This window comes from Gadus macrocephalus, chromosome 12, assembly GCF_031168955.1.
Source record: "Gadus macrocephalus chromosome 12, ASM3116895v1".
In the NCBI taxonomy this organism is placed as follows: Eukaryota; Metazoa; Chordata; class Actinopteri; order Gadiformes; family Gadidae; genus Gadus; species Gadus macrocephalus.
The window spans coordinates 14390268-14407131 of record NC_082393.1 but is presented as its reverse complement, the minus strand read 5'-3'; the positions used below and the strand labels follow the sequence as shown (position 1 = coordinate 14407131).

Genomic DNA, 16864 nt, shown 5'->3' with positions numbered 1-16864 from the left:
AAACAAGCAACACAACACTGAGCAGGGAATCCAAAATATTAAACCCCAAAGTAAATCAGTGTTTCTGCCTACAGAGTTCAGATGTATCTAGCTTGGTTGTTAAGGGCTGATTATGGTTCCATGTTCACGCAACAACGCAATGAACACGCAGTCGCTTCGACGTAGTCGTGAACCTTTATGGTTCTGCGTCGGGTTTACGTGTCGTTATGCATGTCCATGGTAAAGAGAGAACAATTAGATGGTCTTTGTCTGTGCATGCTATTACTTTACAATTGCTCTGCTCCTAGAAGTTTGATTATGGTACGGTATGGATTCCAGCAACTTGAAAGCTGAATACGACTCAAACAATGTGCAACAAAACCAGAAGATAGGCTGCTAGTTGGTCGTCATTGTCCATTCTCGTTATTACCTTCAAACCCCCTTGCGTTGTGTCAACCTCGAACCATAAAGAGCCTTTCAGCTTGTAGCAGCCTATAGTAGCCTTGGTGTTAGCTTTTATTAACCTCGGTGTTAGCCTGTAGCAGCCTGTAGTAGTCTGGGGTGTTAGTCTGTCACAGCCTGTAGTAGCCTGGGTGTGAGCCTGTATTAGCCTGGGTGTTAGCCTGTAGTAGCTTTGGCCATATTGGACGCAGACGGCAAGCAGTAGTAATTTTGTGAAGTACACTTCTTAATCCTTTAACTATCATTGACACAGTATTGATAACACCCTTTCAGTTTTTAACCTTGGTTTTCGATCTCACACGCTGTGCGGCAAATCACTGCTAAGTAAGAATATAGATTTTTGTAAAATAATCCCTAAACGCATTACATTTTGGAGCTTTCAGGAGAATTCTGCAGCTATTTATTACTTGATAACATTAACATCAAATAGATGATATTTATGTCCGATATAAAAGAAGTCTTGAGTGACAGACAGATTTTAGGATTGCGCTGCAGCTGCCATTGTTATTTATGGAGCTGCCTACAGCTTCTCATTGTCTGATGGAGGGCCCCTAGAGGGTTCTAGCGGACATCCACCACCTTCACTGCTCGTATCAATGATGAATCTACAACACTGTCTTGCCCCTGAGGCCATCCCCAACCTTCATGACCACAGTGGAAGGTCCTTCTAGTGGTTCCTTGCTGTGAAAGATTGATGCTGTTTGATTAATGTGAACACGTGTTTAGGTTCAACCACGTACTGTAATAATAATGTAATTCTTTTGGGAAACTTCACATTAATATTGAAATAGGAAATATTTTACATTTGGCAATGAAACAATAAAAGCGAGTTGTCATGGCCAGGTGCTGGTTGGGCAGCAGGAACAAAAAGGGAAAAGTTTCTTTATTAAAATAAAATAAATCTTAGAAAACAGAAAAACACTTAGAAAATGGGAATCCATGAGGAACAAGGAACCAACTAAGGAACAACTGTTTCTGAGCATTGATTATGACACATCATAATCAATGCTCAAGCAAGATCCACATCCAGCCAATTATATTCTACCACTCCGATTCAATCAAGAGTTTCCAAGCAGAATTGGCTAAACCTGTCAGGATATTCACATGAGGCCTTTTCACAGAACCCCTCGGTAGGGTGAGCGTATTTACTGGTTGTCTTCTGCTGGACGCACTAACCCAGGAAATTCAATATCCCTCAGGTCTCTGCTGGAGCATCCTGTGTGCTGTTGATGACAACTGGGAAAATGTTGTTTGTGATCTGAACTCTCGCAGCCCACAACCAGAACCCTTGGTGTTTAGCACCACGGTAATCAGCCGGCAGCACCTGGCGTGAGTACGAATCTCAGATATCTGGTTTGAACTATGCACAAAGCGCTGCCCTGGGCTCGCTCTGGTTTAAAGGTCCCATGACATGCTATTTTATGTATTCTTTAATATAGGTATTAGTGGGCAACTAACACAGTATTCAAAGACGTTCCCGAAATTCAACCGTGGTGCAGAGTTACAGCCACTCCGAGCCAGTCGCACATTGAGCTTCCCCCAAATGTGCTGTTTTGGCGTCTGTAGCTATAATGCAAATGAGGAGGAGTGAGGCGGGTCAAGGAGGAGGGTGGGGGTGTGGCCCTGAGCAGCTTGCAGCCACGGTACCATGCGCTCTGTTTACAGTGGATGTATCGCAATGGCGAGGCGCACACAGCCTTTAGCCGTGTTCTGTAAATATTCTAGAACACACGGGAGTCCTGGAGCTCTATATCTAAATATTATCATATAGCCTGCATAGATATCTATATCATATAATATATATTATCGCGGCCAAAAGCTGTGTGAGCCGATATTATGAATCTCAAATGACCGCGTTGGGTTCTCTGACGTTCCTGGTTCTTCCACGTCCACATCAATGTGAAGTAGATTGAACCGCGACAAGGAGGAGAAAGGGATTGCTGCCGGGCAGCGCTTAGGCACCTCCGCCTCCGGCGGTGGTCCCTCAGCGGGGCTCAAGCGGGAGACATTCGCCGCCAACAATCCCTTTCTCCTCCATGTCATGGTTCATGTTCTTGAGGGAGTCAAAGCCAAAGTTCCTTCCCCCAATTCATTCTCAACCTTGGCTGAGTTAACCCCCACTACGAGTCTCGTTGTAGAAATAGCAGAGACGAGAGTCCAACGTTATGCGCCATAACACCAAAAGCAGAACGGTTATCCAAATAACAAGGAAGTGTACAAGACTTGCGTTACAGTCCTGGAGCTCTATATCTAAATAATATCATATAATACATAGATATCTATATCATATAATACATATTATCACGGCCAAAAGCTGTGTGCGCCTCCAGACGATATTATGAATCACAAACGACTTTGTTGGGTTCTGCGACGTCTCTGGTTCTTCCAGTTTCACATCAATCTGAAGTAGACTGAACCGCGCGCTGCCTGCTGCCCGCTGCCGGGCGATGGTGCCTCGCGGCAACCGGCGGCATGTCGCAGTTCATGTACTTCAGCGAGTCAAAGCCAAAGTTCCTTTCCCCCAATTCCTTCTCAACCATGGCTCAGATAACCCCCACTACAGTCTCGTTGTGGAAATACAAGAGACGTCAAAGAACCGACCAGAAATACTTGCGTTACAGTGTGTGTATTCACACACACACACATGTGGCGCTCGCACGGTCGTGTCTCATTGACGGGCCAACGTCTCTGGGCGGGCCAGGCAGAGTAAGGGGAGGAGCTTAGATGCTTTATGACGACATAAATAAACAGCTAGTGCTCGTTTTACACCAAACGCGAGTTTTAGCCACTGGGGGACCATAGGCAGGCTAGGGGAAATAATATTTATGTTAGAAAACCTCATAAAGTGAGATTTTCATGTCATGGGACCTTTAAACTCTCTCACGTCGCCTGTTTGGTATGCCTATCATGCCTTGCCTCAGGCCCCATGTGCAAAGGTGTTAGTGTTTGTAAATGGATGTATGTCCACGCTGTGTGTGTAGGTGTGTGTCTGTGTGTGTTACTGCATGAGGTTGTGTGTGTGCGTGCACACGTGAGTTTGTTTTATTTGCTTGAATAAACTGGTACGTGTTATCTGAACAGCAGTCTTTCCCTTCATCACAGCGAAGGAAAAAGACAGCTCAGTGAAGCAGGTCCCACAGAACCTGTATCCTGCATTTATCAGCCTGGCCATCTCTGGGATAAACACAGTTTACAGCTGAACTAACACATACAAGATGAGACATACGCTGCCGCCATTTTTTTCCAAATGTAATGATTTTATAATTGTTAATTATTAGGGCTGTAACGATACACAAATTCACGATTCGGTTTGTATCACGATTTTTGACCCACGGTTCGATACATCCCACGATTCTTTTAAATTTAAAAAGCATTTTATTTAAACAACACTTAAATACCAATTATCTTAATGTAACATTTAAAGGCACCCAGTGCAACTTTCGAGGCTTAAAAATAAACATTCAATTTCTAGTCTTTTTTACACATAGTAAGTTTCAATAACTCCATACCATTACATACCGACATTTAAGCAGCAAAGATGAGACGTCGTTGTGTGGTGAGAACTGATACAAAATCGATAACAACAACAATGCCGCCATTTTCTTTATTTTTTGTAACCTACAATAAATAAAGCAGGCTTCCAGTCAATGGAAAAATGGCTTCTCCCCACCGGCGATTGTTGTTGTTTACGATTTTCTATCAGTTCTCACCACACAACGACGTCTCATCTTTGCTCCTTGAATGTCGATATGTAATGGTATGGAGTTATTGAAACTTACTACGTGTAAAAAAGACTAGAAATTGAATGTTTATTTTTCATTGAATGTTTACATAAAGTTGCACTGGGTGCCTTTAATAACAAATAATTTGGAACACTGAACAGATTTGAACCGAAAGAATACTATTAAAGTATAGCTAAATTAATAAAGAAATAACCAAAGATTGCAGTTGGAGGATGCTTTTTGCTGGTAGGCATAATAGGGCCCCTTTAACTGTTTGGTTGGTTTATTCAAATATCCTTATTAGCGCTTCTTATTAGGCTATGTAGCTTAAATAATGACATAATCAGGCCCTATAGAATGCAACATGTTTAATAGCCTAACTTTCAATAGATGAGGAAAAACATGAACATCGCAATAACGAGGCATAGTGTTACGAGTAGCATATGTGTGTGCGGGACAAGGGCGTAGGAACCGGGGGGGACGGAGGGGACGTGTCCCCTCCAATTTTCGAGACAGGCGCATTTGTCCCCCCCAAAAAATTATACCGCAAAATATATAGATATATTTTTTATATTTTACTCGCTTTTATTTTGAAAGCGCAACACAGCGTCTTGTCACCTGCCCCATGTATGGCAGCGCGCAGGGTTGGGGGCGGTTGGAAGTTATAAGGACTTCAGGCTGGAAACGCCTTCGAATCGCTGCCTAGAAGAAAAGTTGCCTGCTTTCCATCGGGGACGTAAGCACCGCTGCTGATCGCTGCCAGCCTGCAACTCTAATCGCGTGATCTCGTGATCTCGCGTGAATACGTCTCACTCGCAAGACAGCCATAAGCTGCCGCATCCCATCAACGGCTCAGACTGTTTGAGATGCGGGTGTCTGCAGCTAACGCAACAGGTTAGAGCTGTTAAAATGAAAAGACAGCAGTAGAATAGCTGAGAAGTTTTAGTGTCCTCCGCAGGCTCAAAACCTGGCTCCGGTCCACAATGTCTCAAAACAGACTCAACCATGTTGCTGTCTGTCATTTCCATCAGGATAGACTTGACTTACTGACAAGAAGTCAATTTGCAAGCATTTCGTGGCTGCAAATGACAGGAGAAGAAAACATTTTGGCTCTTTTGCCTAGGCCATAGTTTTTCAACCTTTTGTGTGTCACGGCACGTTTTACACTGTTGGATAACACTACAGTGCTATCTAGCTTTTATTTGTATCAGTTCTACACACTAATTTATATTTATCAGTTCATTACATCCATTCTAATGTCGTTTTCGTTTGCCTTCACACACCAATCAGTTAGTGGAAATGTTCGAATAATATCACATAGGCCTACTCGAGATTAAAAACAAGTTGCATTTACGTTTACGTTTAGGGCATTTAGCAGCCGCTTTTATCCAAAGCGACTTACAATAAGTACATTTGTCATAAGAAGTGCATCAATATATCGCTGTCGGTACAGAAAGGATGTTGATAGAACCGTTGGTGTATATGTTAAAATTCTTGATGCTGTTTTTTCCCTTTAACCTTAACCTTTGCCTGTGTGTTCATTGAGGCATAAGATAGGCTACAACTAAGAAAATAAAAGGTATTCAGAAAATACGAATTCAAATTTAGATCAATATTTTTCACATGTTATTTATCAGTCTACAAAACTGTATGATAAGGCCTGCAATTAAATAATTGATTTGATATGTAGGCTATCAGTTCAATACTGCCATTCAAAATGTGTTTTCCTTTACAAATGTATATTTTTAGAAGAATAAAATACATTTGTGAATGTTTTGCAGAGTAGTTCATTTATGACATATTTCTCTTCGAACCATCAATGAATCTGTCAGGTTTCCGATATGTGTCCCCTCCAATGTTAAACACGTTCCTACGCCCCTGGTGCGGGAGAATGGCAGTGTGCGTATGCGTGTGTGAGTGACGTCAGCGAGTGAGTGGACGAGCGAGGAGAGCGAGCGGTAGCGCGTGTGTCTAGTGAAGAAGCGAACGAGTCCGGTAGAATAAAGTACCCATCCTGTCAATAATCGGTGGCCGCTTCATTCCGACCTATAAGCAGACAAACTACCAGTCAAATCACACAAAACAATAGAGACAGGATCACACAGGCAATTTTTTTCGCTCTTGGCCCACTCTGGATAAATGTCGTTCATATCGCATATGAGGACTTCGACGGCTGTGGAGAAATGCAATCCTCCGTAGCCACGGAGAGCTGTGATCACAGAGAGGGCATCTCGTCACATATTTACGGCATCGATAGGAGGGGGCGCTGTCAGCAGACTATTATTTAGACAAATTATTAGCAAATTTCAATCGGACAATTTGACCGAAGAGTTAGAAAGGGCATATCGCGCTTCTGCCTTCTCACACCGCGAGACAGGTTCGTGGCTTTGAGTATCGCGATTTTCGGTTTGATATGCGTATCGTTACAGCCCTATTAATTATACAAAAGGCAAATGACAAGATAGTCTCAAATTAAACCAATGTATATAATATCTCTTTCACTTTTTATAGGAAAAATTAAATAGAAAATATGTGCAAAGATTAAAACGCAAGCTTTCATCTGATCCGTTCCCAGCCTGCCAACCGGACAGGCTGCCCACAGTGTCACAAGTGCCGAGGTCTCTAAGCCGGTTAACTGTTCCCACATTTGTTCCATCGCCCTTGACAACGCCAAGCGGTCCTTTGCTATGGTAGCCACTGCTGTGCTAAATGCCACCATCGGCCCCGTCCTGCTCCGTGTTCCAGCCCGCCCAGGTAAGGAGACACTTACATAAGTTCTGAATCACAGAGAAACCTCAGTAAATGAAGAATGGTTGGTGAAAGAAAGAAATTAGAATTTTCGGAGTTCTGGGAAATGTGTTTTGAAGTCTGCATTTTCCAAAAGAGATCCAAAGGCTTGGCATGATCTGGAATGATAAGGAGACAATTATAAGCTTGCGCCTCAACGGCCCTATTCTCCTGTTAAAGGCAAGCATGATTGGTATACAACAGTGTGTGCTCTGTGCTGGGCTCTGTCTGCTCCCACCTTTCAGGGTGAATTCTCTACAATGAGGCTGGTGTGGCTCTCCAATGAAATTATGATGTTTTATCTTCACACTGGGAACAGTGCGAGTCTACAGTCTGTAACTGCCGCTCTCACATTATACATCCCCCTATAACAAATGTGCCCTGTGACACTGTGATACAGAGCAATATCCATGAAGGCCTTTGACCAGCCTCACTCATGCAGCTCCACTGTCTACGTTTATGATGGCTATATTTACTGTAGAATCCACATCATGAGCATCCCCAAACGCATAAGCAATCACCGCTATTTGCATCCTGCTTGTGTTTATTTGTGGGGTTTCTTCTGGAGACAGAGAATCAGTTTGCTAATTGTAGATTTCACGTAGGGAGAATCCCTGTTGATGGTTCAGCAGGCACAAAGAAGTAACGGCACTGTGTTTCTGCTTTTTAATTAAGAGTATTTATTTGTAACTTGATTTGTACAAAAAAATTCTACATTAGAGGCGTAAATCAAATGAAGCCTTTAAATAATTGTTTTATTTTTGAGGGGTTGCAGGGGAAACAACTTGAATTATTTTGTGATGTGTTGACTAACCCAATGGCTAAATGTACGTGGTTTCATATTATTACCCTCACAGCCCTTCTCAAAACATGTTTCCTGAGGCAATCCTATTGGTTAGGAGAGAAAGTGCCTATTTATGTTTTTCCCTCCATAATAACCGGACAGTTGATGTTCAAACTACCTGCATGTATTTAAAAAGGCCAGCTTTAGGTGCACCATACGTCACTTCAAGTAGTGACAAACAAACAGTCAATACATTTAGTGACATTTCAGTTCAGATAGTAAGCATGGATGAGGAAGGGAAATACTATGAAAGGGGTGGACATTATAACCAAAACCAACTCTCTTATGCATGATTTATCTGAAGACGCAGGATATATATATATATATATATATATATATATATATAGATAGATAGATAGATAGATAGATAGATAGATAGATAGATAGATAGATAGATAGATAGATATATTCAGAAAAATCCCAACCACCTTTAAGTTGATGCTGAAGTCATTTTTAAATGATTTGCTGAGCACACAAAAGTGTACATTTAAATGCCTAATGCCCATCAGCCGCTGTGATATTAGTGAACATAAACCTAATCCAGTGGTCTTAATTAGACATCAGACAGTCGTCAGGGTTGACAAATCCCTGTGAGCCAGTGTAGGAAAGATCATTGGCCTTATTGCTATCATCAGGTGGATTGCATAGGTCTAAACTGAGGATATTATTAATTTTTTTCCTTCATTGTGAGCTAATTTTATTACCACTACAACATTGTCCTATGTGTCTATTTTTCCTACTGCCTTGGTTTGGGTTTTGGCATTTTTTGGTGTTTTCTTTCCAGTCAAACCAAGTCCTCCAGTTAATGTGACTCACACCCAGACAGTTCAGGGACAGCTGGTTTTATACTGGGATCCATCTCAGTCAGCTGCCAGCCCAGAACGCTACAAGGTGCGCTACACATTCAACAGCACCTGGCCTGTATGGCAGGTAGGTGCCCGCTCTCAGTGTGATGCATGCAAGAAGCGTGTCTGCATATAAGTATTCCTCCCACAGCTCAGCTTTACATTGCACATTGATAGATAGATAGATATATACTTTATTAATCCCGGGGGAAATTCAAGTATCCAGTAGCAGCCGAAAACATACATAAAAACAGTGCAGATGGATGTGCAAAAATACAGATATAAATATAAATAATAAAATAATAAATAATAATAAAATAAATAAACATTGTCATGAAAAAAAAAAAAATCAAGATTTTGAGGACATTTAAGTCTGTTTGTTTGTGTAAATATTCCTTCATTATTTAACTGTATTTTACTGACATCGAATGCATTCATCCGTATCTCAGAACAGTTTTGTGGATTGTGAGCTTGCATTAGGATTGTATTTCACAAGGTGGTGGATGCTTAATTTTTTTTATGCTTTGTTGCTCAACTAAATAAAGCTGAAATACCTCAGATAAAAGGCTTTTAGAGGAGACATAAACATGTTTTTGAAGCTGTTTGCTGGAAATATCTAGTAGAAAAAAATTCTTGCTTGCCGCTATTCCCGTCTGTTTCGGTCCCTTCAGAATGGGCTGTTACTGGTGTCTGTAGCTTTAATGCAAATGAGCTGGTGCCCATTGCATACAAATGAGCTGTCAGACTGAACCACAGCGTGGAGCCGAAGTGATTGTTGCCGTTTGCGGACACCCAGAGCTCTATATCTATATCTATATAATATAATATAATAATAATAATAATATATAATGTAGGCCTATCTATATAATATAATTAAGCAATAGATCACGACAGGCTGTGGTATGTGCTCATTATACCACTGTTAAGGGGCGTTGTTCGGCCCGATGCGCAGTGGAGGGCCGGCGACCCCCTTCACAGTGGTATAATGAGCACATACCACTGACTGAAGTGATCTATTGCTTTTATACAACGGTTACTATCATGGCAAAACGAAAGTCATAGACACACAAAAAAGAAAGAAAGTCAAAGTAGCTGTTTTATTAAAGAATACAAAAAAGTAGTCCCTCCTGACTGCCTTCAAAATGCACGACGGTCGCTATGCAACACACTTTAGCGTCCCTCCGAGAGAAGGCTCGGCTAGAGCGGTTCGCCGGCAATTTATCCTATGGAGCAGTTCACTCGCCGTGTGCCTAAGCTTTCGTTAGTCTCTCCATCGCCTTGCTCACTCCCGTAGTAACAACATTTACACCCTCTCCATAATTCAACATATTTTTTACTTTGTAACTGTTTCTACTTCCAGGCGCGGAGTGATATGCAAACTTTCACAAAAATTGGGCGTCATAGCAGTTATGTATACGCTCATTATACAACAGTTAGGAACCAATCAGATCGTTGGATTTAAGCCACCCGTTGTATAATATCTATTATACAACGGGGGACCTAAATCCAGCGATCTGCTGGATTTTTAAATGTAGTGTGTCTACGGTTTCTTTTTAAATGTAGTGTGTCTATGACTTTCGTTTCGCCATAACAGTAACCGTTGTATAAAAGCAATAGATCACTTCAGTCAGTGGCATGTGCTCATTATACCACTGTGAAGGGGGTCGCCGGCCCTCCGCTGCGCGTCGGGGCCGGACAACGCCCCTTAACAGTGGTATAATGAGCACATACCACAGCCTGGCGTGATCTATTGCTTAAATATAACGGCCAAAAGCTCTGTGCTCCTCGGATGATATTATGAATCATAAAGAGTGCGTCTGACGTCTCTGGTACTTCCACAACAAGTAATGATTCGTAGTGGGGGTTATCTCGGCCATGGTTGAGAAGAATTGGGGGAAAGGAACTTCGGCTTTGACCCTCTGAAGTCCAGATTTAAGTGCGACATGTAGGAGAAAGGGATTGTACTCCCGGAGCTGAGCTGCCGGACTGCCACCGAGCTACCCCCGCCGGAGCTGCTGGACTGCCGCCGAAGCTCTGGCGGCACTCCGGCAGCTCCGGCGGGGGAAACTGGTGGCAGTCCGGCAGCTCCGCCAGACTACCTGCCATGCAGTCACATGGCAAACTGACAAATTAGACATCTATAGTTGCATGGAATCTCCCTGCTTCTGAAATGCGCGAACATCTCAGCCCAGCGCTCGTCCGCTGGTCCACAAAATCTTATCTATGCTCTGATTGGAGGGGGTGGTGAAGTGGGTGGTAATATCCAAATGTACCCGCCTTCCGACGTAGGAGGGATCGCCGAAACTGACTCGCTCGTTTGGTAACTGTAGGCAGGGTACTTTCAGAAATGCATGTCTCACTCAAAAAATCATGTACAGGCTGTCCCCTTTCATATAGAATTTAGCAAAACAAACAAACCATGCTATGGATATAAATTCTGGACAGATCCAAGCACTGTCTATGGCAGTGCCTTCAACTGCCATGAGCCCGGCTGTCACACACACAGTCATGCTGCAGCTGGGCGAGATTGAAAACAAGACGCCCTCTGAGAGCCATTGTGTTGCCGTGACACCACATATCATTGACTCATCCGTCCCAATATCTGTGCAACATGCCAGCTAATATCAAGTCCATATCATTGATGTTATGTTGATTGAGCCTAATACGCTGCTGTGTGTGTGTGTGTGTGTGTGTGTGTGTGTGTGTGTGTGTGTGTGTGTGTGTGTGTGTGTGTGTGTGTGTGTGTGAGCCTAGATGTGTGTGTGTGTGTGTTTTGTTGTGCTGTTGTATGTGTGTGTGTGTGTGTTAGTCTACTCTAGATTTATGCGCATGTGTTAGTAGAGATTTGTGCGTGTTGTGGTGCGATGTGTGTGCGTGTGTGTACCTTCTCTATGTGTATTGTGAGCCGTATAGCCCCCCCCCCCCGTATGCATGCTTGTCAGTCAGCATTGCAGTTTATCGATATCTTATTTGTCTTTATTAGTCTTAGTAGAAGAGAATCTGTTTATCTATTTTTCCTGCCCCAGGTGGTAAATGTGTCTGGGGAGCCCAGGGTGTTCCTGGACCTGAGCCCCAGGCTGAACTACACCTTCCAGGTCCGCTGCTCCCTACCGGGCCACCCCTATCTCTGGAGCGCCTGGAGCCAACCTCACCATATCTACCTGGACAGTAAGGGCCTGTCATCCCACTACTGCTAACTCTCACACTGTTACATCCGTCCTGGGCTAAACTAGCGCAGGGCAGTACACTGTGTTCAATCATACTTTATAATAGGCAGATACATACATACATGCATTGGTACTTTTCTCATCACCGAGGGGAAATTAAAGCTTTACAATAGCTCACATCATCAAACACAATATTGATAATATTAATATTGTTATTGACAATAGAATAAAAAAAAAAAAAAAAGATTGTTTTTCTTTATATATTTTAATTGATTATCGATTTATTTAGGTCTTGACAAATATAAAAGCACCTTCAATCCGCTGCTGGCATTACAAGCATTGGACTTCTAAACTGCTAATCACACAGTTTACGCATTGATTGTGGTATATTCAATCATTCATCAGCTTATTTATGTTAGACCAAAGGTCACTTCACTTCCAAGCTATAAATCTGGCCCTAACACACACACACACACACACACACACACACACACACACACACACACACACACACACACACACACACACACACACACACACACACACACACACACTTACATGGGCTGCAATCTTACAAACCTCCTTTTAACATACACACAGACTGACACACACACACACACACACAAATATAATTTATTTGGATATCTACACTGTCAGCAGATGAATAGGCATACACACATTGTCAGAAAATTCACACACACACACACACACACACACACACACACACACACACACACACACACACACACACACACACACACACACACAAACCCTCAAACCCGGTTCACACTTGGCATTAACATGCGTCTTGGGGGATCCAATCACAAGTGTAAAGCTCAGTCAGCTTACACCAGGTATTAGAATGCGTCTCCACATGCGTCCAAAAGGACCGCTTTCTGCAAATAAACAAATAATTTCCATTCTGATAGACCAGATACGTCTTTAGACTGCCGCTGACAGAAATGCATTTCCACATGCCTGGTCTTGCCGGAAATAAAAAGAGGAAGAAAAAATCAAAACATTGCAGGTGTTAACAGTGCAAAGACACACACCTTCAAGAGGTCAAGTCATTAGTGGACACCTCGCTCACGTGTCAGCACCGCCTGGGTTGGAGGTCGTCTTCATTGTCGGTATCACTCGTAAGGAATTGATTAGAAACGCATGAGGAAGCCACCGAAGGTTAGGGTCTCACCTAGGGTGGCTGTCTGAGGATATGTAAGGACTGATGCTGATGTCTTTCCACCGTCTCAGCTGTGGAAAGACTGTGGAAAGATGAAGGTGTCCCTCCTTGGAGTCATCTGTGCTTGAGGTGGAGATTCCTCAGTGCCGCATGCTAACCAATCACCCCTGCAGCCTGAAAATGGAAGCTTACAATTTGGTATCGCTTTTCCTGCGGTGTGTGTTTGTGCAAGAACCGTCTGTGTGCCTCATGAAAACCAATAAAGAATCCCAGGATTACTAATCAATGCGGGCCTTTCAGTGCAGCTGGACTCATCCCAAGAGCGAGGTGTCTGTTCACTGTCTTGTTTGGTTTGCGCAAGATAACGGTGCCATGCAAGATAGCCTTGTGGTACTGTGACAGATGTGTTAGAGATAACGGTTCAAGACTATTTACGTTTGCATTTTGTTATTTCTCCCGAATTTGCTCAGACTCAATGCACGCACATGAAAACAAACATCATCTAAATAAATAATCAATGTTCATACTCCAATTCACCAGGACTTTCACAACCCGAAGGTCAGATTTTAGCATGCCTTTGAGCACCAACAATTATTATGTACTTTTGGCAGTGCTGCCATAGTTTCTCAGAGTAAATTGTGTCTTGTTTACTTCACATATATTTGTTCATTGTCTGCAATGAATAAATGATTCATGTGGAGTTTTCATTTTTCAAAGAGCCACTGCCACAACTATCCAAGCATAGTCATGTTTTTTATCCCAAATCAGACATAGGAGCAAGATGTTTCTATGGAAACCAATTTGCCGAATACAGGTTGTTCCCTTAAGAGCTCCAAAATAACCCCTGAAATATAATAGTTCAAAGGAGATTAACAAAATGCGCACCAAATGTGGTGTTTGAGAAATTGTCAATAAGTGTGTTTTTGATAATAAACCTTCTAAATCTAAATTGAGATTTGAACAACGCCACAAGCAGTATATCAAAAAAGAAATATTCCCTGTTTTGTTATTTGAACTGATTAGTTTGCACCATTGTTGCTATTTACCATTAGTCATTTAGCAGAAGCTTTCATCGAAAGTGGCTTACGGTGTAAAAAGGGAACTCCTGATTTAAAGTGTGATTTGTAACGTTTGGCTTGTGGAGTGCAATCAATGAGGAGACAAGAGATGGAGATGCGTTGAGTCAGCTTTACTCTCCACTCCACAATATAAAACATCACCTCAACCGAGAGTGAGGTCAAATGGACACACACCACGTTAAACCGGAACTGCTATCCCATAACCATTTCCCTTAAAGGTACAGTCCCTTGGTGAATGTCGCTCAGTCTTACTTGTGGGTCACCACAGGCTCACCGTGGAAAATAGCTCTTTAGGCTGAGAGGGCAAACTGCCTGTCCGCAGCAACCTTACAGCCAAATGCTATACATTTCAACAACTATACATGCAATGGCCTTGTGTTGACTGGCCGCGCATTTCATGAACGGCGCTTCACGCCGCCACAATTACAAGGGGGGAGCAGCTCAAATCCAAGAAAATCATTTTGAAGCCTCACATCAGCCTCAGACAGAAGTGACCAACAAGTGTCATGCTGTTGTTGTTGTTGTGTTGCAGCGGTCAGCTACATCCCAGAGAAGGTGGTTGCGAAGCCGGGCCAGAACGTCACCGTTTACTGTGTGTTCAACGACCGCAGCGCTAACGCTAGCTCTGCCATCTGGAGGACCAACATAAAACACCTCATCCCCGGTCGCCAGTACAGCGCCATCAACCGCTGGGTAGATACAGGTCCTTCTAGTTAGTTCAAACAGACCATTGGCTGTTTTGCTGTCTATTATTATTTTTTTTTTTTTATTAGTCACGTGCATGTAGTATTTATGTATAGTTTAACACTTTCATGTTATAGAGTAGCATAACATGGACGACATGTGTGTTTTGCACATCCATGCATTATTTCTGTTTGCAAAAATAATTGTTTTTGTAGATTATGTATATAGACATGCATGTTAAGCATCTGTTTTTTAATATCGGGTGCTATTGTTTTGCCAACGCATTCCCAACTGTTTGTTTATAGGCAAATGTGTCTTATACCGTGCCTCCGTTTATCTCAAACGATAGCTGTACCTTGTTCTACAAAAATATGAAAACCCCTCTCTTCTCTATCTCTTTCTCTTTGTCCTTTCCTCTCTCTCTCTCCTAACTTTGACTGCCACTAGGTGAGCCAGATCACGGTGCTGCCCTCCCAGAACCGTATCTATGACCTGCTGCAGTGCACACAGGAGTGGAATATCCCCTACAGCCAGATTTATGTGGAAGGTGGGCTCTTTCTCTTTCTGTTTGTCTCTCTCTCTCTCTCTCGCTCTCTAATTCTCTCTCACTCTGTCTCTATTTCTCTCTCTCTCTGTCTCTGTCTCTCTGTGGCCCTCACTCTAATGCTCACTCCCAATATTCAAGATTCAAAGGGATTTATTGTCATGGAAAATATATCTTTACATTCAATTAGTATATGATTGTCCATGATATAATATATAGAGATAATGGACTAAGCCATAGATCCCCAATGGTTTTTACCCTTCTCAAGCCTTATTGACGGTAAATTAAACTACACATTCTCTCTATTTCTCTCTCAAACCCTCATTCTCTCACTCACTCACTCACTCGCTCATTAACTCTCTCTCTCTGTCTGTCTGTCTGTCTGTCTGTCTGTCTGTCTGTCTGTCTGTCTGTCTGTCTGTCTGTCTGTCTGTCTGTCTGTCTGTCTGTCTGTCTGTCTGTCTGTCTGTCACTCACTCACTCACTCACTCACTCACTCACTCACTCACTCACTCACTCACTCACTCACTCACTCACTCACTCACTCACTCACTCACTCACTCACTCACTCACTCACTCACTCACTCACTCACTCACTCACTCACACACACACACACACACACAGGATGTATTTTGTGTTGCGTTACTGAAAGGTTTCGTTCTACCCTAGGTGCTGTCATCGATATAACATGTGAAACCAACGGGGACATCGACGCAATGACCTGCAGCTGGGAAAAAGACCACTGGATTACGCTCAAATTCCTCTCGAGGTAATTTCAGTTCAAAACATTTCTTCACACCTAACTAGTTTTACAAGTACATGCAGGACATTGATAAGGTCGGTGATATGCTCATAAACTCTTGAATGGTGCTGACTGTAAATTCACCGTAAATTCCTCTTGCAGCACTTTTCCCAATTTATCCAAATCTGTATCACAATTAAAGGGGACATATTTTACCACCAGGTGTGAGTGTGATTTGCCCTTACAAGCCGTTTCGAAAATCTGCCCCTTATGACATCACAAGTGGGTCCACTAGGGCTGAACGATTTGGGGAAATAATCTAATTACGATTATTCTGACCAATAATATGATTGCGATTTAATGTCAGATTTTTATAATTTATTAAGTTCCTTATGTTGTGTATTATTCACTAAAAAATAAATAAATCATTCTTTAGTGTGACCAACACAACATTGGAAGCACCATAAAAACTGCTCTTTCCTTTAGGCCAGGCCGATGTGTTGAGATTAATTTATATTATAAACTTCTTTAACTGTTGAATTGTAAAATAAAATAAAAATAAATGAATTGTACTGATTTCAAGTCGGTAACGGTAACAAATTACATTTTTTTCCTTTGATTTTTAATCGCAGCCTTTGTGATTTGGATACCGCGATCTACTGCATCGCGAATTTGAATAATCGTTCAGCCCTACTGACCACCTAGATGTGTGCTGGATAGATCAGTCTACTAGCCTACCCAGTGGACTGAAGTAAACGTTGCTCATCTATCCAGCACAGATCTAGGTGGCCACGCCCACTAGTGATGTCATAAGTGGCAGATTTTCAA

The 16864-nt window shown here is 42.5% G+C and overlaps 1 protein-coding gene across 9 annotated transcripts in view; it reads left to right on the top strand.

Annotated features, from left to right (window-relative positions):
- Positions 1 to 16864, top strand: part of lepr (leptin receptor) — a 75732-nt gene that overhangs the window by 15590 nt on the left and 43278 nt on the right. For 7 of the 9 annotated variants that reach the window (XM_060066829.1, XM_060066827.1, XM_060066831.1 and 4 more), the window contains 7 exons: positions 1641 to 1770; positions 6739 to 6917; positions 8579 to 8724; positions 11666 to 11807; positions 14598 to 14758; positions 15197 to 15296; positions 15964 to 16063. In XM_060066829.1, the coding sequence (XP_059922812.1) occupies positions 1641 to 1770; positions 6739 to 6917; positions 8579 to 8724; positions 11666 to 11807; positions 14598 to 14758; positions 15197 to 15296; positions 15964 to 16063 (958 nt within the window). Of the gene's footprint in view, positions 1 to 1640; positions 1771 to 3543; positions 3587 to 3698; positions 3724 to 6612; positions 6918 to 8578; positions 8725 to 11665; positions 11808 to 14597; positions 14759 to 15196; positions 15297 to 15963; positions 16064 to 16864 lie in introns of those variants that run through there. The other 2 variants (XM_060066828.1, XM_060066833.1) reach the window with 2 other exon arrangements.